At 49.4% G+C, this 24951-nt stretch overlaps 12 protein-coding genes across 13 annotated transcripts; 4 read left to right on the top strand and 8 right to left on the bottom strand.

Annotated features, from left to right (window-relative positions):
- Window positions 1-37: 37 nt before the first annotated feature.
- TrAFT101_009803 (uncharacterized protein) lies at window positions 38-1961 on the bottom strand. The gene has a single exon (XM_024908067.2). The coding sequence runs from the start codon at window positions 1944-1946 to the stop codon at window positions 258-260; it is 1689 nt and encodes a 562-aa protein (XP_024761265.2). The 5' UTR covers window positions 1947-1961; the 3' UTR covers window positions 38-257.
- A 191-nt stretch (window positions 1962-2152) lies between these two features.
- Window positions 2153-3822, bottom strand: TrAFT101_009804 (uncharacterized protein). Of its 2 annotated transcripts, XM_024909764.2 has the most exons (2): window positions 3588-3822; window positions 2153-3536 (listed from the first exon to the last, which is right to left on the bottom strand). In XM_024909764.2, exons 1-2 carry the CDS (start codon window positions 3650-3652, stop codon window positions 2816-2818), a joined length of 786 nt encoding a protein of 261 aa, XP_024761264.1. In that variant the 5' UTR covers window positions 3653-3822; the 3' UTR covers window positions 2153-2815. The 2 variants fall into 2 exon arrangements, with proteins under 2 accessions (XP_024761264.1, XP_065984886.1); XM_066128763.1 differs by having other exon boundaries at window positions 2153-3609.
- A 265-nt stretch (window positions 3823-4087) lies between these two features.
- On the top strand, window positions 4088-5839 carry CRP6 (40S ribosomal protein S27). Its single transcript, XM_066128764.1, has 3 exons — window positions 4088-4223; window positions 4471-4533; window positions 4611-5839. The coding sequence occupies exons 1-3, from the start codon at window positions 4221-4223 to the stop codon at window positions 4791-4793; spliced, it is 249 nt and encodes an 82-aa protein (XP_065984887.1). The 5' UTR covers window positions 4088-4220; the 3' UTR covers window positions 4794-5839.
- TrAFT101_009806 (uncharacterized protein) lies at window positions 5756-6415 on the bottom strand. The gene is made up of 2 exons (XM_024908066.2): window positions 6060-6415; window positions 5756-5984 (listed from the first exon to the last, which is right to left on the bottom strand). Exons 1-2 carry the CDS (start codon window positions 6343-6345, stop codon window positions 5971-5973), a joined length of 300 nt encoding a protein of 99 aa, XP_024761262.1. The 5' UTR covers window positions 6346-6415; the 3' UTR covers window positions 5756-5970.
- Window positions 6416-6781: 366 nt separating this feature from the next.
- TrAFT101_009807 (uncharacterized protein) lies at window positions 6782-8252 on the top strand. Its single transcript, XM_024903852.2, has one exon. It carries the CDS (start codon window positions 7162-7164, stop codon window positions 7867-7869), a length of 708 nt encoding a protein of 235 aa, XP_024761261.1. The 5' UTR covers window positions 6782-7161; the 3' UTR covers window positions 7870-8252.
- On the bottom strand, window positions 8080-9909 carry TrAFT101_009808 (uncharacterized protein). The gene is made up of 2 exons (XM_024899996.2): window positions 9569-9909; window positions 8080-9455 (listed from the first exon to the last, which is right to left on the bottom strand). The coding sequence occupies exons 1-2, from the start codon at window positions 9799-9801 to the stop codon at window positions 8186-8188; spliced, it is 1503 nt and encodes a 500-aa protein (XP_024761260.1). The 5' UTR covers window positions 9802-9909; the 3' UTR covers window positions 8080-8185.
- A 185-nt stretch (window positions 9910-10094) lies between these two features.
- On the top strand, window positions 10095-11893 carry TrAFT101_009809 (uncharacterized protein). Its single transcript, XM_066128765.1, has 2 exons — window positions 10095-10275; window positions 10321-11893. Exons 1-2 carry the CDS (start codon window positions 10146-10148, stop codon window positions 11733-11735), a joined length of 1545 nt encoding a protein of 514 aa, XP_065984888.1. The 5' UTR covers window positions 10095-10145; the 3' UTR covers window positions 11736-11893.
- Window positions 11791-12997, bottom strand: TrAFT101_009810 (uncharacterized protein). The gene has a single exon (XM_024905510.2). It carries the CDS (start codon window positions 12960-12962, stop codon window positions 12204-12206), a length of 759 nt encoding a protein of 252 aa, XP_024761258.1. The 5' UTR covers window positions 12963-12997; the 3' UTR covers window positions 11791-12203.
- A 180-nt stretch (window positions 12998-13177) lies between these two features.
- On the top strand, window positions 13178-14164 carry TrAFT101_009811 (uncharacterized protein). The gene is made up of 2 exons (XM_024910601.2): window positions 13178-13337; window positions 13413-14164. The coding sequence occupies exons 1-2, from the start codon at window positions 13280-13282 to the stop codon at window positions 13964-13966; spliced, it is 612 nt and encodes a 203-aa protein (XP_024761257.1). The 5' UTR covers window positions 13178-13279; the 3' UTR covers window positions 13967-14164.
- A 51-nt stretch (window positions 14165-14215) lies between these two features.
- TrAFT101_009812 (uncharacterized protein) lies at window positions 14216-16591 on the bottom strand. The gene is made up of 2 exons (XM_024900022.2): window positions 15876-16591; window positions 14216-15791 (listed from the first exon to the last, which is right to left on the bottom strand). Exons 1-2 carry the CDS (start codon window positions 16027-16029, stop codon window positions 14311-14313), a joined length of 1635 nt encoding a protein of 544 aa, XP_024761256.1. The 5' UTR covers window positions 16030-16591; the 3' UTR covers window positions 14216-14310.
- A 270-nt stretch (window positions 16592-16861) lies between these two features.
- Window positions 16862-18642, bottom strand: TrAFT101_009813 (uncharacterized protein). The gene is made up of 2 exons (XM_024903850.2): window positions 18220-18642; window positions 16862-18148 (listed from the first exon to the last, which is right to left on the bottom strand). Exons 1-2 carry the CDS (start codon window positions 18353-18355, stop codon window positions 17061-17063), a joined length of 1224 nt encoding a protein of 407 aa, XP_024761255.1. The 5' UTR covers window positions 18356-18642; the 3' UTR covers window positions 16862-17060.
- Window positions 18643-18755: 113 nt separating this feature from the next.
- On the bottom strand, window positions 18756-21498 carry TrAFT101_009814 (uncharacterized protein). Its single transcript, XM_024900095.2, has 5 exons — window positions 20465-21498; window positions 20225-20396; window positions 19947-20168; window positions 19861-19877; window positions 18756-19783 (listed from the first exon to the last, which is right to left on the bottom strand). Exons 1-5 carry the CDS (start codon window positions 21213-21215, stop codon window positions 19092-19094), a joined length of 1854 nt encoding a protein of 617 aa, XP_024761254.1. The 5' UTR covers window positions 21216-21498; the 3' UTR covers window positions 18756-19091.
- Window positions 21499-24951: the final 3453 nt, after the last annotated feature.

The raw sequence follows: 24951 nt of genomic DNA on the forward strand, positions 1-24951 counted from the left end.
AGGACCGCTCAATTACACGAACACCAGAAAAAGGAAACACAATAAAATATCTTGAATTCCCACCCTTACCGACGCCGCCCATGTATTTATCTACCTATATACCCAAAAATACAAACATCCTGAACCCAAATTACCATTCATACAAACCCTTGCAATTTTGAAAAAGCATTCACAAAAATATCCGACTTTCCAATAACGCCTGTGCAATGCTTTACACACGTATACATTCTGTCCATCTCTCATAACAAATTCCTCACCTACTCAATCTCAGCCTCTGGTCCAACTTGTTCCACGCTCACATACCCCTCTGGCAAAAACCACCTCCTATTCTTCTCCAAGTCCTTCGGACCACAATTCCACGAGCACGCCCGATGAAGAAAAGGCACCGGCATCTCCCTCACATCATTGGTAAACGGCTTCGTGACGACATCCGTAACGTCTTGCTCCGGCCTGTGCATGATGGTGCTGGTCCTCAACTCTCGCCATTCGATCCACTCCATCGGGGGTACAACCAGCGTCTTTCGGCACTTTGAACAAGTCAGGCCGCCCATGTCTTTCTGCGTAGAGGCGCGCTGAAGCAGTTCTCGGAGGTGCGCCGGCCCTTCTGGGATGTAAGCCTCGAGCCCACGGATTTGACTGCTCCGATAGCAAGCCCGCAGAGCCATCTCGAGCAAGCTGGGCACGCCGCTCGGCTTCGTCTCTTGCTTTCGGAAACCCATTGATGCTGCCCGTGGGGCGTATGAGGCCGCGAGGCCGAACTGGTCACTGGATACCTCTACAGGCAGCGTTGTTCGTGTTTCTGACTCTAGCAAAAGCTCAAAATCTGAGAGGACCTCACCCCGGGAGTCAGAGATTTGCACCGGACTTCGACCAAGCCATTGGGTCAGGTATCGTGGAATTTTAGAACCGTCCACTTGCCCTATATACCTGTGTGCTGTGCGGGGACCAGGGCTCAGAGAAGTCTCGTCCTCGCCATCTGCCTTGGATTTTGTGCAGCCTTCTGGTAGAATGAACGGATTGACAAACAGGGCCAGGTCGCGGAGCTTTCCTCCCGGCTGCATTAAATCAAGAAACTCGGCAGGCAGGGCGAGGAAATGGTTCTGAGACAAATTGAGCTGCTTCAGGTTGCGCAGCTTGCATATCGCGGGGGGCAGTTCCGCCAGTAGGTTTCCACGAAGACTGAGAACCGTAAGATGTGTGAGATCAAAGATATTGCCGGGTAAATTTGATAGCCTGTTTAATGAGAGGAACAACCTCAGCTCGGGCTCCTTTGGCAGAAAGGCCACATCCTTGGCCACAACTGGTATGCTGGCAATTTGGCCAAGGCGTTCAACGGTGTCGTTGGAGAGCTGTTCTAGTCCCATGGACCATAGATCAACCGATTCGTTACCCCTGTCAAGGCATTCTTCAATCTTCTGCCTGGCCGCCATCTCAGCCTGCGACAATGGGATCCGTTTATCTAGATGCGGCAGCCTTGGCAGAACTGGCATCTCTAGGCCGTCCAAGACATCTTCGCTATCCGTGGTGACATCACTGCCCAGGAAAACGCCGCTGTCATAGTCCCTTGTCAAGGTGCGTTTCCTCTGCTGGAGTAGTGCGTTGGGCGCATCGGCGTCTGTCGCAGGGCGCTGCTGAAACCAGGTGCCAACATAGCGTTTCTTCGGCCGTCCCTCTACATAATTGTCCAATCCCGGGTCGTCATCACTAGAGAAAATTGCGGGATCACTCGAATTAAACCGCAGCGGCGACGAATTTCCCGCTTGATAGTTATTACGGCCACGCTTGCGGGAACGCTTAGAGAAGCTCTGAGATTGCTCGTCCCACGATACTGCGGGAAGCGGAGGCAACGACAGGTCATCAGACATTTGGATGGATAAGGACAGAGGGGTGGAATAGTCCTCGTCTCTGAAACGGGAAAGTTGCAAAAGGGAAAATCTGGGATACATCGTGTAGCAGCGGTAGACGCGCTCAACGCGTATAAGTAAATAACTTGCAGCGCTTAGCAATAAAGGCCCCACGCCGGTCAACTCCACAAGCCCTGTCGCGTGTGGTAGCAGTAGTAAATAGTAGCTTTTGGATAGGAGAAGACGCCGATATAAAATAGGGGGATCGTTCGGTGTACGTGGTTCAAGATAAAGTAATTTTCGTCCATGTAAAGCCCGGGGAGCTTGATCTTTATATACATCTTTTTTATACTTAGAATTGTCTTTTATTTTTTGGCGTTACTTTCCATATATACTTCAGAGTTTCATTCATAAACTTTTTAGCTCTCGCGGTGGGCAAAACGGGTTGGAGTGGCGGCTCGACTAGCTGCTGGTCCCAGTCAAGTCTAGCCCCCGCATTTTTCTAGGCGGCATGAAATGCTAGTGGCCATCAGCCTCAGGGGTTGCAGCATTATGGTCGTAGATGTTAAAAGTACTGTGAGATTTCGTGCAGGGGTGATACAGGCAAGTTCTCCTGTTGCGTAGAGATGACAACCTGTGTATGAACATTGTATAGTGTAGAGGTACCCCTTACTGTTGTGTGTAAGGATGGTAGCCTATCTAAGGATGATAGCTAATACACTAGGAGAAACAGAGCCCAACAAAAATCGCTAGCCTGCCAGAGTTGGAACGAGGAGAGAGTATATGAGGAATAAGTGGCACAACGAGTAAATAAGTTTTCGAATGGGGTCTATAGCTCTTCCGTTGAGCTAACCTTCACATTCGAAGTAAACCTTGCTGAGCAGGTAGAGTCAAGGGTGGCATCAAAACGAGCTCGTGGCGGCTTTTGGATTCGAAATGGGGCGTCGAGATGGGCTAAAGCTCGAATCTTCTCAGTCCCAATCATCGTCATCCGAGTCAACCTGCGCTCGCCCAATATTACTTGTCTTGATAGTTTTGCCGCCGGCTAGTCGTTCCTCCTCAGCCTCCTCCGCCGCTCTTCTCCTCTTGACTACTCGCATATCAGAGTTAGGCACGGCGCCAACCTCAACGAGTATGTCGTCGATATGTCTCATGTTGGTCCGAACGCCTCCCAAGGTCAAGAGGGTCACGATCTGCTTTACAATATCTCCTTTGTTGTACACCAAGATTGTAGGGCAGTTTCGGTCTGGGTAGTTTTCGATGGCCTGATTGGCTCTGATTTCGCAAAACTTTATGTCGCCATACTCCTTCGCAGCTTGCCTCCAGAGGTCTGATAGTACTCTCGACTCCACATTCGTTGCCCCTGAGGCTGATGTGAGGTTCACGAAGACAGGACCGTTGTTGGACGCTTCTGTAATTTCGCGCTGATAGTCGGGCTTCGATATGGGGTATACGGAGCCATGGATGGACTTTTGTTGCAGATTGCTTAGCTCGGCCATGCGCTTCTGGCGGTACTGCTCTAAAAAGTCATCGTCTTCGTCGTCTTCCAACTCGTCAAGCTCATCCAGCTCTTTTCCCTCAAGTCGATTCTCATGCGCAAGCCTTCTCGCCTCGAGAATGGCTTCCTCGATCATGGGAGTAGGGCTGGGGGGTTTCTCGGGGATAACGCCATGCTTGCGCAGAATGTCATTCCTATGGAGGGGTCAGAGTGTTGCGCATCACCAAGATCGCGGGGCAGCTTGCCATTCGGTATCGGCATTGGGGTCGTCGATTGGAACCGCAATTCTTTGTTCTGAGGGTGCAGCCATGGTGAGCCGAGTGCTATACGCAGCTGTTTGAAATGGCGGCTTGTAGATATGGTGGTTGTTTGAAAGAATGTCAAAAGAAGCGTCTGGATAGCTGCATGCAGCAGAGTAGCTTCCACGGCATCATCTGCAGCTGGCGTCGTGGGGGGCCGCGCAAATCGCCAGGCAGACAGAAATAGCAGCCATCTTTTTGGCTGCCTACCGAGCCAGACTCGCCCACATCGCTCTGCTTTGTGCACACAAACGGTGCATAAGTCCCCATATTTCCCTAGTCGCCGATTCACAATTTTTAGCGCCATGGAGCTGCTCCAGCTTGGCCCAATCACCAGGCGGCAAATTGCTGTCACGTGTGCATGGGCGACCAAACCCTATCACGCTATTCTGCTTTTGACAAAAATTTTGAGTTGCCAGCGAACGAGAATCGCCCCCTCAATGTGCACCGAACTTTTCCTCGCTTAACTCCTCTCACTCCAGCTTGCGAGCCTCAAATCCGTCGCCAGATTTCGTCAAGTACCTCGACCCTCGCAAGACCTCCGACGGCAAATTTCTGTTCGAGATATAATCAGTCAAGATGGTAAGCGACAATTGTCATTCACTACCTCTGGAGGATGGAGTCTATGCGATGCTATGGGAACACCGGAATGGCGGAGGAATGATGATGATGCGTCACCTGACGAGGGCATCAAAACTTTTTTTCCTGGGCCGAAACCATCGAGAGAATTTGCGTTGCACGGCGTCGATGGCACGATGGGACATTATGAATGATGGACTCGAGAATATGCAAACGGGAAAACAGAATTGCTGACCAAATTTTGCCATAGGTTCTCGCTGTTGACCTTCTCAACCCTTCAGCGGCCGCTGAGGCCAAGAAGCACAAGCTCAAGGTACGAATCGAAGACGAAGTCATCATCCCGAAATAGCCAAATTGACCATCGATATCTAACATGACTTGTCCATCTAGACCCTTGTTCCCCAGCCCCGATCCTTCTTCATGGACGTCAAGTGCCCCGGCTGCTTCACCATCACCACCGTCTTCTCTCACGCCCAGACCGTTGTCATCTGCCAGGGTTGCACCACTGTTCTGTGCCAGCCCACCGGTGGTAAGGCCAGATTAACCGAGGGCTGCTCTTTCCGAAGAAAGTAAACTGCCCGCGGGGTGGTTTTCTTTCCTTGGGTACTCATGACTCTTATGGCTATATGGTGGTGATCATCTCGGATCTGCAAAACAAACATTCATCGACGTGGGGGATAGACAACATTACCTTGCGACTTTAATCAAATCTCTTTGCAGATAGAAGATGGAACACCCAACACAGGGGCGTTTGGGGGTCTCCGGATATCTTGCATGGCACATCATTCTTCTCGTTTTTCCGTTTACGCGCCTTGTACCACAGAGTCGATTTCTTGAGGCAGGAACAAAAAAATAAAGCACTGCATGGGTGTACAGCTGGAGAAAGCATTCACATGAGTGTCTAGATGGATCTTTGGATGAACTGACTAGGCGCGATGACGTGGAACCGCTGATTTTGAGGATCGCTTCATACCCGGGGTGCAGTGGGTAGCGGAGGGTAGCACTGTGCTTTTGCGAAATTCAAAGGTTTCCACGAATATTGTCGTCTTTGTCGCCCAATGTGATTCCTGTGATTCCTGTGATGTGGCATGTATACGGCTAGTCGTCCCAAGTCTGGGCGCGCGTTGCGCCTTAGAAGACGTCGAATGGACCCATTTCCGTAAATGTACTTTGTGTGTATAAAACTTGCTCGAGCATATTGCAACTGTATGAACGACAATGATTACTTGGTTCACTAACTAGACCTTGTGGTTAATGACCTAACATATTAAAAACAGCCCGACGTTTCATACAAGGCTACTGGAGTTCTGAAGTGACGCAATATCTTTGATTATTAAACCGTCGACTACAACCATAGCCGCTGCCAGCGCTCAAGGGATCTGCAGTCTGATGGGACGTGTTAACCAGGCAGCTTTTGCCTATTTGTATAATATCACTATGCCTTGGCAGAAGTCACGAGCGATTCGTCCGACGTTTGATGAGGTGCTTGTTGCACTTGATACGGCTGTATAGGACACAACGCCGAGAATGTAGGAGCAACAGGGAGCATGAATATGTATTATTGAAGCCAATACAAGTTTGTATTGATGCCTGGTATGCATAAAACGACATAGCCCGCCATTTCAAATCCAAAGATTCTATTATCATTATATATGTATCAGTTATCATCGTCAAGTTGTGGTGTCATTATGATATATCGTTCCTAGAAGAGAAATGCAACTTCGGCTCGTAATAGCAGCGTTCAAGCTTACTATTTCTCTAAATCTAGGACAAAACCGCAATTTCAACATTAGCAAAGCAGCCGTGAAGATACATGGTCAATTTGGCAATTCCTCATACCAACAGACGGAAGAGCAATAAGCGATCTGTGTTCCCCAACAACTGTATTCTGTTCCACCAGCTGTTCTCTTTTTTTCTTTGGTCGTCCTGGCCTCGGGCCGTCTCTAACATGCACTTCTAGGATCACCGGATTGTTTAGATCGAGGCCTCGTTCGATCGCCCGGTCCATGATGTTATGGACGGTTCTGGGGTGGATCCCAGTTAGCCGTTGGATATCCTGGTTCGATACGCCAAGCAGCTTGAGGGTTAGAGCTTGAGCCCTTGTCGCTATATCGTGAGGAGGCATGGTTTTGAGCTTTCGATGTATATACACTTTTAGTTAAAATACTGTAGAATTGAGTTCATAGTTTGCTCAGATTTCGAGATTCTAGAAGGCATAGCAGGAAAAGGACTTTTCCATTACATATGCAGCAGCACGCCACGCATCTTACGCCCTGCTTCCTTCGTCTTACTGCACGACCTAGCTCCATATAAGCTGCATGACTACTTTTGTACAGTAGATGACTAACCACCGTTTGAACAAACCTCTATACTGTGCTATCGGAGCCTCCCCCCCAAAAAACCACTTAACGCGAAACAGTCGCGCCACGACGCGCCTCAAGCTCCAGCCCCAAAAAGGCTAAGCCCCGCTGCTGCTCTTCTGCAGGGCCCTAGTCAAAAAGGGTTCTAATCTCGTTACCCCAGCGATTCCTCTCAGCCCTGCTTTTTGCTCCAGAAACATCCATCCCGGCCTAAACTCCCCTTCTTCCCTTTTGTGAATCAAAACAAGAAAAGAAAAGACCAAAAAAAAGAACACTCTCCACTCTTGCTGCACAATTGTTTCTTTTGTGCAAATCAGCTGATCACTCTTGACGAAAACGGAAGCTTGTTTTTCTTTTTGTTGAGCCGGAATTGGGATTTATTGCCGCTGCTGCAGTGAGACAGACAGAGCGAGACCCCTTGTCTTGGATTTTTTCGAAAACGACGCAACGTCATCTTCGTCATTGCAACTTGAACCGCCGCCACCTCGTCCGACGACAACGATTCTTATTCCTGCGCTGCGCTTCCTTCTATCGCATCACCACAACCATCTTCATCCACCACCACTCATCACCCGCTCATCATGTCGACTCCCCGCAACAAGCGCCAATTCGCCGGCGCCGCAGCCGATCCTGCCCAACGCCAAATCACATCCTTCTTCGCAGCTCAGTCGCCCAACAGCAGCAGCACCTCCTCACCCGCAACTGCCGCCGACGCCTCCTCCTCCTCCCAGCGAGTCCCATTGCCCGCCAATGTCCAGGCAAACCTGCTGAGCGTCGGCATGCGGGTGCGCAAGTCCGTGCCCGAAGGCTACAAGACCGCCGGCCCCAGCGCCTTCAAGCTGTGGACAGACAACACCCGGCCCGGCGAGGCGAAGGCGGCACAAATGGTCGCGGCGAAGCCCGCATCGAGAGAGCTGCTGCCGTTCTGCGGCATCAACAAAGTCGGCGGACTGGATACGCAGCCCGAATTCGTCTACGATGACGGCGAGGTTCCCGCCCTGGACGAGGTTCCCGAGCTGAGCATGTCGCAAGAAAGCACCGATAGCGTCGAGAGCGGGCCTTCTCGGAAGCGATTCTTTGATGAGCAGGATGACCTGCAGGTCCGGAGCTGGGATGCAGACGACGCCGGCAGCATCCGGGCTATTGCCGTCCCGCACTCTCGCATCAAGAAGAGCGCTGCGCTCAAGGGCACTGGCCAGGAGAATATGGCTGTCGACGGTGATGATGATTTTGAGGATGCTAGCTTTCTGGGCTTTGAAGGAGGACAGGCCATGGACATGGCTTTCTAGAGCAGACTATCTGCAAAAAAGTGTCATTGGGCACAGCTGTACCAAGAAGTTTGTAATTGCATAGGGGGGTGAGCTTTGGCGTATCGGCGTTATCAAGGCACAGCTTTTATAGGTGCTGTGGCCGCTCAAACAGGGAGGCTGTTAATTTGTTTTGTTTTAGTTTTGTATATGGACTACCAAAGGAAGATGGACCATGGAATATTCTTGTACTCTTGGGTTGTATTATCATCAATGTAGGGGTGTTAGTTATTACCTCAAGGTGGCACATGCTCTAGATGTGCTCATTAAATACAAAGAATTTACAAAAAATCTACATTCACATGCCAACAAATGGCCCTCGGAATTCGAGGAGATCTCGCTGGCCATAAAATTCACCAGCAACTGTGAGGATCATGGTAAGGGTTGCTCTCATGTTCATCCTCGCATCCCTTTCTTCCTCTTCCTGACGACGTTCGTTCTCGCTTTCGGCCAGTCTGGCTAGAAGATTGCGCTTCGCTTCCTCTAGAGCTGCGGCATCGTCGTTTTGCTCGACTATCTCACCCTCGTCAGCTTCAGAATCGGAGGCGATATCCATAGCCACGTCCTCATCCTCGCTATCGTCATTGGTCTGCTTGATCTCTCCATCATCTGCATCATCGTTATCATTTCCAATTGGCACCCCGCTTTCATCTTCAGGGATAGCATTAGGAATTGGAAAAGATGAGTTCAGGATCCCATTCGTGACATTTGTCTTGTTTTCAGATGTAGGAAGAATGTCGTGGTCTTCATCACCATCGTCTTCTTCTTCAACAGCCTCTGCCACCACTTCTTCGTCACTGCTGCTGGCATCGACATTATCGTTCACGCCAAATCCATCGTCTGCAAGTTCGTCTCGCAGGGCCGCCATCTCTGCTAGACTTCTTCCCAGAAGCACTGCTCGTCGGCCCAAGTCACGTATCCAGCCAACTTCTGTGTGGTTGAGCTCCCCCAGTTCAGGCAGCCTGGCAAGCAAGGCCCAGAGCCATTGACTAGTCCTCTGAGGGATGCTGTGTCCACTACGAAGAAATTTGCCGCCTATCATTACACGCAAAATCCGAATGATGGTGTCTTTTGACATGAGTGCCACCTGGATAGGATGAGGGTCGGTAGTTTGTAGGAGCCGGGTCCACAGCCTAGTGGTAGGAGAATGGCGTCCAAAGGGAGCTGCTTCTGTAGCCTGGGAACTGGACAGCCGGCTGGCAGCATTATCAGGCAGTCTTGAGTGAAGTACTTTGCGAGTTCGACGGTACTGCCCCAGTATGGAAGCAAAATATGCTTCATTAAGTGCCTTCTGAACAACCTCAGGGTCCTCTTCATTAGGCTCCTCGTCTTGCCCGATATCGTCGTCTCCCCAGCCTTCTGATATCCCTATATAGGCGCCATCTTCATAAAATCCCTTGGAATCAGGTGCGGCAAGGGCGTCGTTAGCATCGAAGCTTTGGGCGACTTCACCCTCTTCTGCATCGGAGTCGTCGCCGGCGCCTTCTACATCGAATTCTGGCGGAAGTTGGGGGCCAATCTGGACTTTTGGAGCGACCAGGAGATGGGGAATAGAGGAAGCTTCTTGTCTAAGTACTCACCATATCAGCAAATGCGGTCTGAGAAATCAAATTATTGTTCAGCAGATGCAATCTCGGGAAGCAAACCACACGGCTGCATACAGGGAATGGTCTCGTCTTACCTTACAGACATCAAGTATGCCATGGCGTCAGAATCGTCCTCGAACTCCGACTCTTCTCCTTCTGGAATGGTAGTGGCGTCTTTACTGCCGGAGAAGACATATTTCTGCCCCCACGTCGGATCAATGCCCGAGTTCTGGTGTTGTCGCGTTTTGGAGCTATGCGTCTTTGCGCGTTTCGTCTGCGGCTCAGGTGCATCGCTCTCCTGATCATCAATTTCTCTCTTGGTAGCCATGATCGCTACCGATAAGATGGGTTCTGGAAGGACATTGGAAGTACTCTTCGAACAACACGCTGCTGTCTCCTGGTGCGTGTAGCGAGAATTGAAGATTATGAAAGTGGAAGCACGAGATTCAGAGAATTATAGCGGACTTCTCAGCTGGAGAGCACAGGGAGGATTGCTAGTGCCTGGCACTAACAGCGGCGGGGAGCTTCCCTGGCACAAACCCCACCAACCCACTAAGATGTGCCGTTACTACTGCTAAACTAGCAGTCATGCCATTCGACCGTCGAATTTGAATCTTGATTCAGGCATTTGCAGCTTTTGACGACTGCGCCGTTGATGGTTTGGAGTCCACAATGACGGCGGCAATCGTTCGCCGTAGGGCTCTAATAAGGACGACATGGCGTGAGGCCTACAGCCAGCCATCCATTGGCCAGGTGCCTTTGCGGCGCTCGCTGAGCACGTTCAATCATTTTGTGGCAAGCAGTTAGTAGCTTCAAACATATGCAGAGTCTCAGCCTTACTGACAAGATTGCGAAAATGCAGCCAAGGTTGAGCCAAAGTCACCGCTGCCGCCACTGTTACCCAATGCGAAGCCTTTCAGACTTGCTGTGAAGGACAACATCGCCACCGAGGAGTTCCCGACGCAATGCGCCTCGGCTATCCTGGGCGAGCATGCGTCTCCCTTTGAGGCCACCATTGTTCGCCAGCTACGGCTTCGCGGAGCAAATGTTGTTGGTAAGACCAATATGGATGAATTTGGTATGGGGTCGCACTCTGTCAACTCTATCCACGGACCGGTTCGCAACCCCCTAGCAGCAACTGGCGAGGATGTGTCTGCGGGAGGCAGCTCTGGAGGCAGCGCAGTTGCAGTGGCACTTGACGAGGCGGATATTGCGCTTGGTACCGACACGGGTGGCTCAGTCAGGCTTCCAGCAGCTTATACCGGCATCACTGGGTATAAGCCTAGCTATGGCATGCTCTCGAGATTTGGCGTCGTCCCGTATGCAAACTCCTTAGACACCGTCGGCCTGCTTGCACGAGATGTGGAACCGATCCGAGAACTTGTATTCGATACTGGACTATATCAGGAGCATGATCCTCATGATCCCACGTCGTTGAACGTTGAAGCCCGTCAACGCTGTTCAAAGGCTTGTCCTCCAACGCTACCAAGTCTCTCTCAGCTTACTATTGGCATACCAGTCGAATACAACATTGATGAGCTGGACCCTTCCATTCGTGCAGCTTGGGTTGCTACTGCTTCTGTGTTAGAGTCACAGGGCGCTCGTGTAGTTCCTGTATCTCTACCGTCCATAAAGGAAGCTCTTTGCGCATACTATATCCTTGCCCCGGCTGAGGCCTCATCTAACTTGGCCAAATATGACGGAGTACGATACGGTGTTCGCGGTCCCGGAGGAGATGCAGCTGGTGAGACACTCTATTCAGAAGCTCGAGGTGCTGGCTTCGGCGCCGAAGTCAAACGCCGAATTCTTCTGGGAACGTATAGCCTGAGCTCTGAGGCCATGGATAATTACTTTATCCAGGCTCAAAAGATTCGCCGATTGATTCAGCAAGACTTTGACAGAGTTTTCAAGCTGGATAATCCGCTCTACGAACCGAGACAATTTGATCTGAGCGAAATGTCCGCCGATACAGCTCTGGAAGACAAACAAGGTCCCGCTCAGGTGGATTTCTTGCTATCCCCAACTGCCCCAACATACCCACCAAAATTGAGCGACATTCAAAAGCGAAGCAGTGTCGACGTTTATATGAATGATGTCCTCACTGTTCCAGCCAGTCTTGCTGGTCTGCCTGCCATTAGCGTTCCGGTAAAAGCCGAACAAGGCCACCAGTTCCCTGCCGGTATTCAGTTAATTGCGCAATATTGGGATGACAGGAGGCTATTGGCGTTGGCGGATAAGGTGGTGAAGTTGATGGCAGCATGAGTGAACGTGGGAATATGTATAAAGTTTTGCATACAGTGGCGAAAGGAAAACGGTGGTTGATAGATTTGACTTGTATTATATATATCCATGATGATTTGACGACTCATCTATACTATTTATTATTTTGGAGGCTCAATTTCGCCCCTTACATATACTGAATGGGTATTTTGAATCTCTTCTGGTTCGTGATAGCTTCTGAACGAGGCTGTAGGATTGCCCCCATAGTCCTTTTCTGCATAGTGCCGAACCTGTTACCAGCCCCATGGGTTCTGAGATGAACAGGGTTTTCTATTTCCCATAAGTGTCTCCCGAACAAAGACCGAGATGCTACATGCTTTCGATCTGTGGTCCTTGTATCAAACCATCGAGTTGGTAGCTGTAATTGGGTATCCTGACATTGGACTGGATTAGATAGGGCCGCCTTGGTGCTCGAGTTGGGAAACGCTTTCTAAATGTCGATGGCCAACTTCAAGGTGATCTGCTGCGGCTTCTCCGGTCTTCGTCTCTCTCCATTTCCATCTCGTCTTTTTCTGATATTTCTCCGGATTCCTCTCGTTCTCCATTTGCCTTGTCTTCACCCTCTCCCTCGTCATCTTCTTCCAGTAAATCCTCAATGTCTCCCAACGGACTCACTCTCGGATCCAGTATTTCCAAATCCTCAAGAACTTCTCTCTTCGGCATCTTCCACAGACTCGTCGCGCACACTCTGTCCTTGGTAAGCAGGTCGTCCACAAACTCATCCACAAACGTAAGCGAAGTGCCCGCCCTGGCCTTCCGTCTCAATTTCCGTCTGTCTTCTAAAAAGGGCTCCAGAGTCGTATATACATCCTTGGCCTGTCTCGTCATTCGTACGTAGAAGCATGCTAGCGCGCGCAGGTATTTGAAGTGTTCTCCTCCATAAGACAGGTATTCTTGGATAATGGCGTCGCTGGGTGCCAGTTCGAGCAGCTTGAACGCCAGACACAGAAAAGGACTAGGTTTTTGCGAGGCGCCGTGTGTGCCTCCTATGAAATTGACATGCTCGACGACTCGATCGATGATATCGGCTTCGTTTAGAGCGAAGCATTGCTCTTTGTAAAAGTATGAGTCGACGATGCGGTCCTTGACTGCCTTTTCCATAATGGTCGCGGGGTTGAGGCCGTTTGGCGCGAGCGCAGCATTGGAGCCGCGCTCATCAAGGAAGCGCCGCGCATCGGCCTGGACGGTATCGCCTTTGGATTTCGACATTGCTGAGGATGCTGCAAGAGAGGGATTGGGGCGATGACGTCGGATGGACTTCGCAATCGCAGCTCTGTCGCGTAAAGGCGCCTAGATTTCGGTGTCCGGGGGTGCGATAAGATAGTTGCTGGGTCAACAGCGTGATCATGCACCTCTGCAGATCCTCAGCCGTTGTATACGCGGGCTGCCGTCTTTTGTGTATCCAGATCATTCAAGCCTTGAATTGCATCAAATAAAGCGAGTTTTTATCGCGTGTTAGTATTATTATTGTTTTCAAGTTGTACAAATTACACGAAAATTTTGTTGTCGTCATAATAGCTTCAAATATGCGTCGTATTCTCCTTACCTCCGGTCAGGTGTCTATGCTGGCCACAGCCACTATGAGTACGCCACGGCTTTCTCCCCGAAGGCTGCTTCTATCCAAACAGCAATAAATGTCTAATTTTTCACTGTGTACAGTCATGCTTTGCACAAGTGCCCTCTTTCTGAGCGGCTACGCAATCCAGCAGCGTACCCTGCGAGACCTGCGAGCAGCTATCCGGCCCCGCCAATCGCCGAAAGCGCATCTGCCCGAAGAATTTAGAGGCGCACTCGCGGATATAGAAGAGAGCGAATTGATCGTTTTGGAAACTGAGGGCCAGAGATGGTCGAGAGAAGCTCGCAGTATGGGGCCTCAGGCTCGGGTGTCGGATGCAGAGATTCAGGTCGAAGAGACGCCGGTAGAGCCTGAGTCTGAGTCTAAGCCTGAGCTAAAGGCAGAGCAGAAAGAGGAGGGACAGAAAGAGGCTCCCGCAGCCATCCCTGATGGAGAGCCCACAAAGAAGCAGCTTGAAATGCTGGAAAAGATTCAGCAGACTGTGGCTGATAAGTCATGGGCCGTCGAGAACCCGGATCCGCTATCTAAAAACAAGGCTCCGATATCGAGAGCACAGCGCAGAAAGATGATCAAGGATGAGATTTTGAGATTGTCACAGTCCGACAAGCCTGTCTATTACCAGAGGCGACTGTGGTAGGATGTTTTACCACTCTGGTGTAACCGATTTTTTATGCAAATAAGTTTAACGATTTAGGATTTGGATATATGTGTTTATATGGAGTCATGATATGGGTGAATAGGAACACCGAGGAACGGTTTATATACGAATTGGATATATATTGTACATCTTTTGGAAATGAATCAATTATTTTACACACTAAGCTGAACCTTGATTGGAGTGATTCTTGCTAGAGTTATACATAGAGCACATCTGTTCCATAACGATAAGTCTAATTAGCAGCGATTAGCTAGAAATTACTATATTAATAGGAGATGGGTATACGCGTAATCTGAACTAGTCAATGTCATAGAAGTCATAACTCATGATATCGTGGCCACCGCCTGCTGCTCTACCACATCTCGCTTCTCATCTTCTTCCCTCACCTGAGACTCGTCGTCCCCAATAATGGTAATATCATCCTCCACTTCGGCTGTTCCAAATCTCCACGCAGGAATCTTCTTCTCAAACAACACGTCGAGCTCTCCATACGTTCTTCCGCGCGTCTCAGGGATGCGGAAAATAGCCCATAAAGTCACCAAGAAGCTAATGCCAAACCAAACAAACGCCGTCTTGCCCTTCAAGTTCGCTTCCGTGGGGTTGATAAGATATGGCTCGATCGTATTGTCGACAATGTTGACAATGTTGTAAATGACACCGGCAATAGAAAGGGTCTTGGCCCGCAACCTCGTCGATGAGACTTCGGCGGCGACTGCCCATGTCTGCGGTCCGATAGTGGCCGAATACACAGCCAGCCAGACGAGTGCCAAAGCAGACTGGCCCCATTTCGCCGCCGAGTTATTCGAGGCATAGGATAAAACGCCAATAAGGAGGAGATCAAGTGTCAGGAAAGTGTAGCCGCACAAGAGCACCGTTCGCCGGCCAAAATGTGTCATCAACACCCATGAGAAACAGGTCGCGACGAAAGCGATGCCCATGTTGCCAAAGTTCATTTTGTAAGCATCGGAGGCTGACAAGCCAGCTTGTACAAAGAAGTACGTGGCATTGTACGCCAAAGATTGCCCAATCAGACTCTGGGATGAAAGGGACAAACATGCGATTTCTGTGCGCCTCAAGTTGGCGCCCCTGAGACAGTCCCAGTAGCTTGCGTCGGCTTTCAACTTCTGCTCGAGCCTGTTTGTGTCGTTCATCATGAGGACCTTTTGGCAAATCTGCTCATCAGTAAGACCTCGAGAAAGCCGCTTCAAAGAGTATGCTGCATCCTCAATCCGGCCCTGTCGGACAAGCCACCACGGAGAATCAGGGGCCAGCCATGCGAGGAAGAACAGGGGGACCGGCCAAACCCACTCAACGGCAAAGGGGATTTTGTAAGCCCATTTGGTAGTGTTGTTGACAAGTCCTTGCAAAATTCCAGCGATAATCAGCTGGCCGATAACCCAGCAGATGTTGATGAAGGAGGTCATGTAGCCTCGTAGCGCGAGGGGACATATCTCGGACGAATACATTGCTCCCATGATGGAGAAGATGCCCCAAATCGCCCCAAGAAGGCACTGTCCGGCGAGTAAGACGTGCACGTTGGGCGCAAAGAAGGGTATGAAGATCAATCCCGTCATGATGGCGAGAGCAACCATGGTGACTCTGCGGTGGCCGAACCGCTCGGTAACGAAGCCATTGATAATCATGCCAAAGACGCCTCCACAGGAGCCCGCGGTACTGAGGCCAACTTGCCACGGCCCTGATATCACCTTGACGCCAAGCTCAGGGTGATATGTGCCGTATTTCTCAACAAATGAGGGGTATGCCATGAGGCTGCCCATCAGGATTGTGTCGTAGCCAACCATGACTATTTACATGGCAATCAGTTAAACAGAACATTTTCAAACCTACGCTCTGACAACATCAAGATTGATCGACCAACAACTCTTACCAATTGTAAAGGACATTGCAATTGCCCAGAAGATGGCGCTGGGATACCGCTTCAGCGCTTGGCCGACCGTGGTCGCATGCTCATCTCTATTAGCGCTGGCGACAGCGGCAGCAACCGCCGCGGGTTCAGAAATCGGCGGTATCGTTGTCTCCATGGTTGTGAGCACCTAGTTGATCACAACTCACTTGCCGCAAGAAGAGAGAGGTAGTTGTGAAAAATGAAGTATTGTAGAAAAGATGAATATTTCAAATACCAACTCGAGCAACCGAGAGAAGTAAGCGACGGTATAACATCCAGCCGCCTCAATAGTCTCTATGCAGCGAAGTTGAGACTCTGTCTCATCTGACTCATGAACGCGCAGGACCAACGGCTACTGGACGATATTGACGGCCATTTCGACCTATCTAGCTAGGACTTTTGGCCTTTTGACCCTCGGCCGAGGTCGCATATTAGTACTACTTCCGTGGCGGGTCCTGAATCGACTCCCGAGGCCGGCCCCCCCATCCTTGGACATTTGATTGCTTATCACGGCAATTACAATTATGGAGGCACATGTGTAGCTCCGGGGTTTTGCTGATCAATTCCGAGGCTATTTCTTACGACATTGTTGCTACTGAACCATTAGCTGCATAATAGCGAGGGCTGATACTACATACGGCGCGGATGCCCTTGGACACGGGCTTGGGCTGGGGTTGATAATGAAAGTAGTAAGGAGACTTTTTTGATTATATAGCAACGCGCGCGGCTCGGACAGATACGTAGAATCCTCCAGAAGGCAGATCTGGCAACAAGAAAAATTTGGCCCATGCACGCGGTCAGATCTGGAGATCTTAGCGAGACACGTCTAGCCCGTAAAGTGGGTTCGAGGGAATAGGTAGGTAGGTAGGTATTTTCCCTTGCTACCTTTTTTCTGTCGGTTGGAGACGGTGTATTTCTTTGCGCCTTGGTTCAAACAAGTAAAGAAACCCGGGGTTTTGAAATTGATCCTCTTTCTAGACATGTTGTGCATGACTTGACGCTTCTCTGATTAGTATATGCTCTGTCTACCAGTTTTTATATACATCTGTCTCTTCCAAAACACCACGAAAGAATCAAGAACAAAGGGTATTATAGGTATACATGAGATATCGCCACACATTCATATTCATTCATAAGCGCTAACCATGCAGCGTTTTGCTGCATGACTCACTGCGCTGAGAAGCCAATCCCCTTGACCAAATCTCCCCTGTTGTAAAACTCCGCGCCAGGGAGAAGCTCGCCAACAACCCAGCGCGCCGTCCTTGCGTGCTTCGAGCCATGGCCAAAGGGCTCCAGCGTCTTCTCCCTCCTCATCTTGCCGTCTCCAAGCTGCAGGTTCCCCATCGAGTCAATCAACGGCCCGAGCGGACCGTCCAGCGCGGCATCGTCTCCCCTGGGAAACGCCGATGGGCCATCGCAGAGCGCCTGGAAGCAGATCAGCTGGTCCTGGAGATGCTCATCCACGACTCCACCCAGAGACACCTCCTCATATAAGCCTTTGCACAGCTTCTTGGACAGCATTGAGACAAAGCGATCGTATCCCTTGATATTCTTCGGCGCAGATGTGAGAACGTCGCTTGCCCAGCGAATACCGTCCGCAGAATGCGCGACTAGAAGCACCGACCAGCGGCTGTCGCTGCATGAATCCTCGATTACTTTGAAGTTGATGTCGGCGCCTGGCCAGAGAACGCCAATGTCTTCTACTATGCTCTCTTGAAGCTTGTTATGCGAATGCATCGGCGTGATGATGCTGATGTCGATGCTCTTCACCTCAAACGACTCTGGGAAGCTGTACTGCGGCGGAGGCACATACTTGAGCTTCTCGCCCTTGGCTATTGGATACAACTTGAGCGAGATGGACCCCCAGGACTGTCGCCCTAGACTCCATCCCCGAGCTTTCAGCTCCCGCTCGATTTTCACACCGAACCGCTCTTCCAGCGTGGGCGCCAGCACTTGATCAAAGTATTCGTAACTCGGCGAAAAGGCAACATTTGTGCCTCCCGAAAGTTCCACTGCCACAGGCTCGTCTGTATCGTTACTCGCGAAAATCAGGAACGGTAGCATCGCTTGAAGGACCAGCATCGTACTCGCAGCCCCCGATTCAGTCCTAATGGATATGTTGCGCTGGAGTAGCTCTGTCGGTGGCCGTCTGGGTATGAAAGTCACCGTTTTTGAGCCGACGCTGAGACCTTCAACATCCGCTTCGGTGACTTGGGCCAGCCATCCGATGGCTGCCACGTGCTGGTTCTTGAGGCCTAGTGATTTGATATTTAGCACCTCATCATGGCGGTGATTTCACATGTAGCTTGACATTGATCCTACTAACCTCCACCTTTTGGCCGATTGCCTCTCACGTTGGCTATCTTGACTGGCTGTGAAGTGATTGCTGCCAGCGCCACAGCAAGACGGACGAGCTGGCCTCCACCTTCACCAGTGCGGCCCTCAAGTAAAATTGGCTTCATCGCACGAAAATATAGAACTGCGTTCGTGTCTTTGAGTATGAGATGGTTGGATGTGATTCTCCCACGTAGCGTGGGGCTTGCTGTGGTGTAAGTGCACAAGTGTTGCAGCCCTACGAGAGGTAAGATGGGACCTGCTGTTTTCTCTTTGACGAATTTGCTATCAGGAGAAGACAAAAATTGCTCTTGAGATGAAGTTTGTAAGGCATTATTATAATTTATGCGATGGGCGTTTCTTTGGTATTATCTGATACTCTGGGCACCATCTGTTGAATTGAGCCTAGATCTGCACAGCCGCTCCTAAGCCCCAACTTCACCGCCGGTGAGTCACCCACGGCGCCATTTCATGCATGCTTGTCGTTTTATTAGAATAGGATCTAGATTATGAAGTGCAAGCTCCAGTCAACTATTTTTTTTATAGATTTTTCACTACATCAGCGATCTACATCAAGGCTTAGAATACACCAAACAGCAGATGTGCGACGGCTAAAGAGATACAACTGGTTACATATACAATACTCAAATCTCATTCATTGCGGCTACTATACAGCTAACAATGTGACACTCATGAGTGCACTCGGTATCATAACAATACAAAAAACCCATTACCCAAACACGCAACAAAACATGCGGCATCATCTACCGTCTTTTCTCACCTCCCACCAAAAAACATCAGTGAAGCGTGTGTCATGCTTCTGTAAGAACATCAGTCTATAAACTGTGTTGTCCCATTTTGTCTCTACTTGTGCAGCCTCTCAGCTTGGCGATAAAATGGAGGAAGAGGCTCCAATTTCTGACGCAAAACCCAAACTCTGAAATGCCACAAAGCATTTTTGATCTGGTAGCTCATGTGTTTGCGTGTACTGACACCAAACACTTGATCCAGCTCTTCAAGGGTAAGTGCCTTGGTCTCGGGAACAAAGAGGAGGATGAGGAACCAAAGAACGGCACACCAAGCTGCGTACCACCCAAATGCACCCTGAGAGGTAAATGCTCTCTGGAGCGATGGCCAGGTAAACGATAGAATGAAGTTGAAGCACCAAGTTGTTGCGGTAGCCCACGACATACCCACATCACGGACATGGACTGGGAACGCCTCTGCCGAGTATGTAAAAGGCACCGGGCCTTCACCTGGAGAATAAAAGACTTCGAAAAGATACATGCCAGTTGTAACCATGCCGACTCTCTTTTTGATGTTGCTTGGGTCATCAGGGATGAAAAAGGACATTCCGGTCCAGAGCAAAAAGATGCATAGGAAAGGAAAGGTAAAGAGTAAAAGGTTTCGGCGACCCCACCTATCAATGGTGAAGATTGCGGGAATAGCGAATACAAAATTGAGGATACCAGTACCCATCGATGCAAGTAAAGCTGAGTTGGTGGAGTAGCCAGAGTTCACAAAGATAGTGGTGCTGTAGTATGCGATGACATTCACTGCGTTGTAAGTTAGTATCTACAATGTCAAAGAAAGAAAAAAAATTAATCAAGAGAATCATAATAATATCCCTTACCTCCACAGAATTGTTGGCTATATAAAAGAAAAGATGTCAATCAGTATGGATTTCGAATAATTAAGATAGTGGTCGCTTTTACTTACCCAAACATAAGAATCCAAGTGGCCCATGTGGCACGACGGTTACGAGGGACAGTAAAAAGCTCAATAAATTGCGTGAAGAGATTCTTGCCCCTATTAACTTCTCTCTCGAGCTCTACTCCGACATAGGTGTAATAAGTGTCACGGGCGGCCTGGATGTTGGAGTGTCGAAGGCGTTGGAATGACCGAAAAGCCTTCTTAACTTTATTATGCTGAATATACCAACTGCAAAAAAAGTCAGCGTTAAGCTATATAATGCACACATGGCAACAGAAACATACCGAGGGGATTCTGGGCAGAAATAAACTTGGACACAGACAATTAGGGGCAAAACGACGGTGCTGCCAAGCATGAGACGCCAGCCGAGACTTGGCTTGATGCCAGTTGATGGACCAAAGGCGACACCCATTATGTTGCCAAGCATGATGCCAAAAGCTGTCCACATCTGCCACTCTGTTGAAGATTCTCAGTTAGCTCTACACTGTATTGTCGAAAGGATAAGTAGCACTATGGAGACTTACGCATAACCAAGGCACCTCGAATCGGCGCTGGGCTGCACTCGGCGGCGTATACGGGTACTGTCGATGACTTGGGGCCAATTCCGAGTCCAAGGACAAATCGAGCAAGGAAGAGGTTCACCCAAGAGTTGGCAACACCCTCCCAAATCGACGCAACAGCAGCGATGAAGCAAGAGATAAAGATGGTTCCTCTCCGCCCGAGAACTTTGTTCAGGGGCTCAGTCAGCCAGCAGCCAAGGATGGCGCAGCAGAGATACGGAGCGCCGACGACGAGGCCAGTAATATTGTCCTGCATGGATGGAGAGAATCGAGTGACGTTTGGGCCCGCGATATCGAGATCCGCCAAGTACAGCGCCTGAGCACCATTGTTGACCGTCTCGTCCATTCCCTGCACTGCAGCGGCCATGGAGCACATGCAACAAAGCCAGTAGAGCATAAATGGATGGGACCAACGGTGAGTCTGCTCGCGTTCGATGATAGTTTTGTCCTCTGCGGTGAGTTCTGACAGGGACTGGAGGGACTCTGGACTCTGGGCGGCCAGGGCGCCTTTGCGGAAGTCATCGAGATAGTCGTTGAGATCGTGGATTCGGCAGAACTCCCCAACGTCTTTTAGAAGCTCCTCTTTGGTGCGTTGCTTGAGAGGATTTTCGAAAACGGCAGAGAGATTCTCTATGTTGGCAAAGGAGCCACGCCGAGGCACATCTTCCACGTTCTCAGTGCCATCATGAGAGCTAATACTGTCTTTTTTCTCCATGATGTGCACAGATGCTTGGTTCCAATAATCAATGGTGAAGATGGGATGGGCGAGGGGTTTAAGTCAACGATGGAGTTGTTGACACGCGTAGCACTTGGTAGTCAGGGAGCACAGATACGTGTAAGTGAGATTGCATGGGCAAGAGGACAAGCTGCACCTGCATCCCTATGTCTAGGTAGAAGATTGAGCTTGAATAGATGCTCCAGATACTTGGACTGCTTCAAGGGGACTTGGGAGCATTATATTCATGACATATGATAAAAGGAGCTCTCCAAAAAGTCATTGTCGACACGAAGGAGACTCTTGACTGTTATAACATGCTCCCCTTATCGCATCTTGCATGTAAGTCGCCCTCCATCTTCCTCCAACTTCCCCAATTGGAGGCGTCAGCCACCAACCTAATCATCAGCAATGCTTGAATGCCGCTTGGCTCTTGTGATTTCTAAGGGCCGGCACCAACAGGCATTGTCCGCCATCAACGCCGATCACCTCGCGAGAAGGCGTCCCAGGATCCCAAACCTTGGTTCTCCTGCACACACAGCACGGTATTCCGTCCCGAGGCTGCGTACTGTAGGGGGGCCATCATCACTTATAGGCTGCTTTGTCTGGGAATCTCGTTGCCTGGAGAAAAAGCGGATCTTTTTATTGTTTTCTTTGTATCCTCCCGGTTCAATACTGGAGCTCCACGAAGCATCTTGACCCACCTCGGGAACTGGAGAACTGGAGAAGACAGGGTCGTGGATACATGAAGTACACACAATATGATGTGACATTATATGCACAAAAAGGCGAGTGGCCGCTGCTAAACGGCTGTTTGCTCCCTCCGCACTTGTTCAAAATGGCCGGCATCAAAACGGGCTCCTTTTTTCGGAGAATATGGTTTCGCCCGCCGAATTCTCATGAGGAATTCGGAGCCGTCTCTTAACTTCTGGCTACCCTACTTTCCATCGGGGTTGCCAAAGATGGTAATCGTGGCGCCTAGCCGGTGATGTAATAACCATAATATCTTCTATGCCGGTGCCACAGCGACTCCTACAACATGATTTGCGCAAGAAGCCATCCTTCTGAGCCTAGCCCGGCTCTGGCTGGATTCTCCCGATGCTTCCCAACAACCACCAGCCAAGCCATCAGCTATTTCCGGCCATGTTCCGACGTCATTAAGAAAGCTCCTGCGCACATCTTGCGATGGCAATGAAGCGGATCGGCGTCGGATTTTCCAAGACGAGAGCACAATGACGATGCCGGCCTTTACTAATGCTCGCTTTACTCTGCAGTAACAAAGCATCAGCATCCAAGCATGGCCCAATTCTCCGCAAAATTCCCCGCAGTCACTCCATCCGCTGAACAAAGTCACGAGCGGTGACATCTACTGTGAATTGATCAATGCGTTGCATGTCGCCATATTTTTTTGGAGTCGGCTCTTCCCATGCTCCAGTTTCCCCGGATTTTCGGCGCCCCAATGCTCCAGATGCCCTCTTTTCCACATGGTGAAACATTCTGGAGAGCAATGACACGACGCTGCAATAATTATGTGCCTGATTTCAATCTCAAGTCTCAGCGAGAATGCGAACTGCAGGGACCCTGATCAGCGCAGATGATCTTCTATTGGAGCAGGCATTATCATGTGCCTTTCAGCTTTATGCCGCGGTCATCGATGGTGGAACTGTCAGCAAAACAATTCTGCTGCCTATCACTATACATATGCAGCTGTGCTTTAGAACTTCCTACAGATCACTTGCAGGTTCCGCGGGGTTGGCCGTGCTATGCAAAGCTTCTTTTACTTTGGAATGTCATTTACTTAGCAAACTGTGGCTTACCCGGAGTTAAGGGTATCATATCAGCACCCCATTCCTGGTATGATGTATCCAAGTGTCGATTTTAATCTATTGCAGATCTACGGCGACTTGCGTTGTTGCGATTGACCCTGTTTTGCCCAATAAATCAATACGCGATGACGACTTGGTATATACAGGAACAGCAGCACCTCGTACCCAAGCATTATCTATCCACACACTGTAGCCCCTCCACGGACTCACATCCGTGTATAATCACTTTGGTGCTCTGATCGACGTGATTGGCGAGGTGAACAGAGTTGTTGCAAGGCTGGCGCCACTCGGCCAATTCAATGTGTCTGCCTCTCAACCATGTGGTTACATCGTCATGCATGTCACTAAAGGAATCAGTGGGTGCTGATCTGCAGTCAAATTCTGCCATTCAACTATGAGAACGTCATTCTCACGAGACTCAATTTGCACGATGTGTACACTTGGAATATATGTAAACAAGCGATATACTGTGTATGACTTTGATTCGATTTGATAGCTATTGTAGTATCTGCACTCCTACTGCAGCTAGCTTGGTTGAACTGTATCTTTCATTCTAAGAAATTGAGATAAGATCCCATTCAAAGATGTTGGCATTCTGTAATTTGTCTGGCTATATCTGACCCTGTATTTTCAAGGCGTATATTCCACTAAACATAATTATAATTTTGTTGTGTCTATTTGAATATATCGGTTTCATCATGTATTGGATTATGTTAACCGTCAAACCGTCATATTATAATTTGAGGGGATAATAGCATTGCGGCTTAATGTGTAGCGCAAAGAGCTTGGGTAGGAGTTTTTGGAGATGACAAGGCTTAGATTTGAAGCGTATGGAAAACGAAACGGCATGAATTGTCTGTTTATAGAGTTGATTAAGCGGACTTCGCAAATCTAAGCTTAAATCCTGACGTTTATTCGCTTCAATGGGAACGAGTGTATCAGATCAGATGGAACCACGTGGAGATGATCAGAGGAAGAAGCGAGTGAGTAGACTCTCGGGCCAGCAATTTAACCAATCACAATGATTTCTCTGTTGTAGCGAAATCCAGACCAAAAATTGTACTTGCCACCGTCCAACCATGCCGGCGTAGGTGTCTACATGATTGAGTATTATGCGTGCAAATGTTTTGACCGTTAATGTAAGACTGGAATATCGCTCCAATGGCATCCAATACAGGTCCTGAGATATATCCTCCTTGCTAAATGTGTCTACTAGATCTCAACAGATGTAATAGTAAGATAGATTTCAGTCTCTCACATCCTTTTCATGACAAAGTCGTGTAGGTCAATTGCTTTGCACATGTTATATTCACGCTTCCTTTTTCTTAAATGGATCGACTCCTCCTTGATCATTATTTTCTATCAGTTGAAATATACATGTAATTGTTTGCTATCTATGTGCCAAGTCCTGTGAATCTGGGTACGCAAGCGTATATATGAGCAATTCACGACGATATAGCGGGCCATTGGACCAACTCCATACAATGCGCCAAGTTAAGTGATTCAGCTACAGTATCAGTGGATGGAGTTCGCCGAGGGCCTTCGGTATAATGTTATGCGGCAGGAGAACCCGCATGTAACCAGCCAGCATTACAGTGGATTGATAGCAGGGCCGAATCAATTTGCCTCTCTGCTCAGTTCCATGCCACTAGAGCGATCTAAAATAATGATTCCTTATACAAAAGAGGGGACGCCGGGGCTAAACTGACCCTCTTTGGCCACATTGACTTGATCTTTGAGACTAAAATGGGAAAAAGGTGAAACAAGAGAAATCAGAGCAAAAGAATGCGTGAACGAGAGGATTGAAATATTCTGCCGGTGTTTTTTTTTTTTTTTTTTTTTTTTGCCGCTAGTAAGGTGCGCAATGGCAAAGATACGTACTTTGCCCTTTCCTGCGAGATACCTTTCCT

The sequence above is a fragment of the Trichoderma asperellum genome, chromosome 6, assembly GCF_020647865.1.
Source record: "Trichoderma asperellum chromosome 6, complete sequence".
Taxonomy (NCBI): domain Eukaryota; kingdom Fungi; phylum Ascomycota; class Sordariomycetes; order Hypocreales; family Hypocreaceae; genus Trichoderma; species Trichoderma asperellum.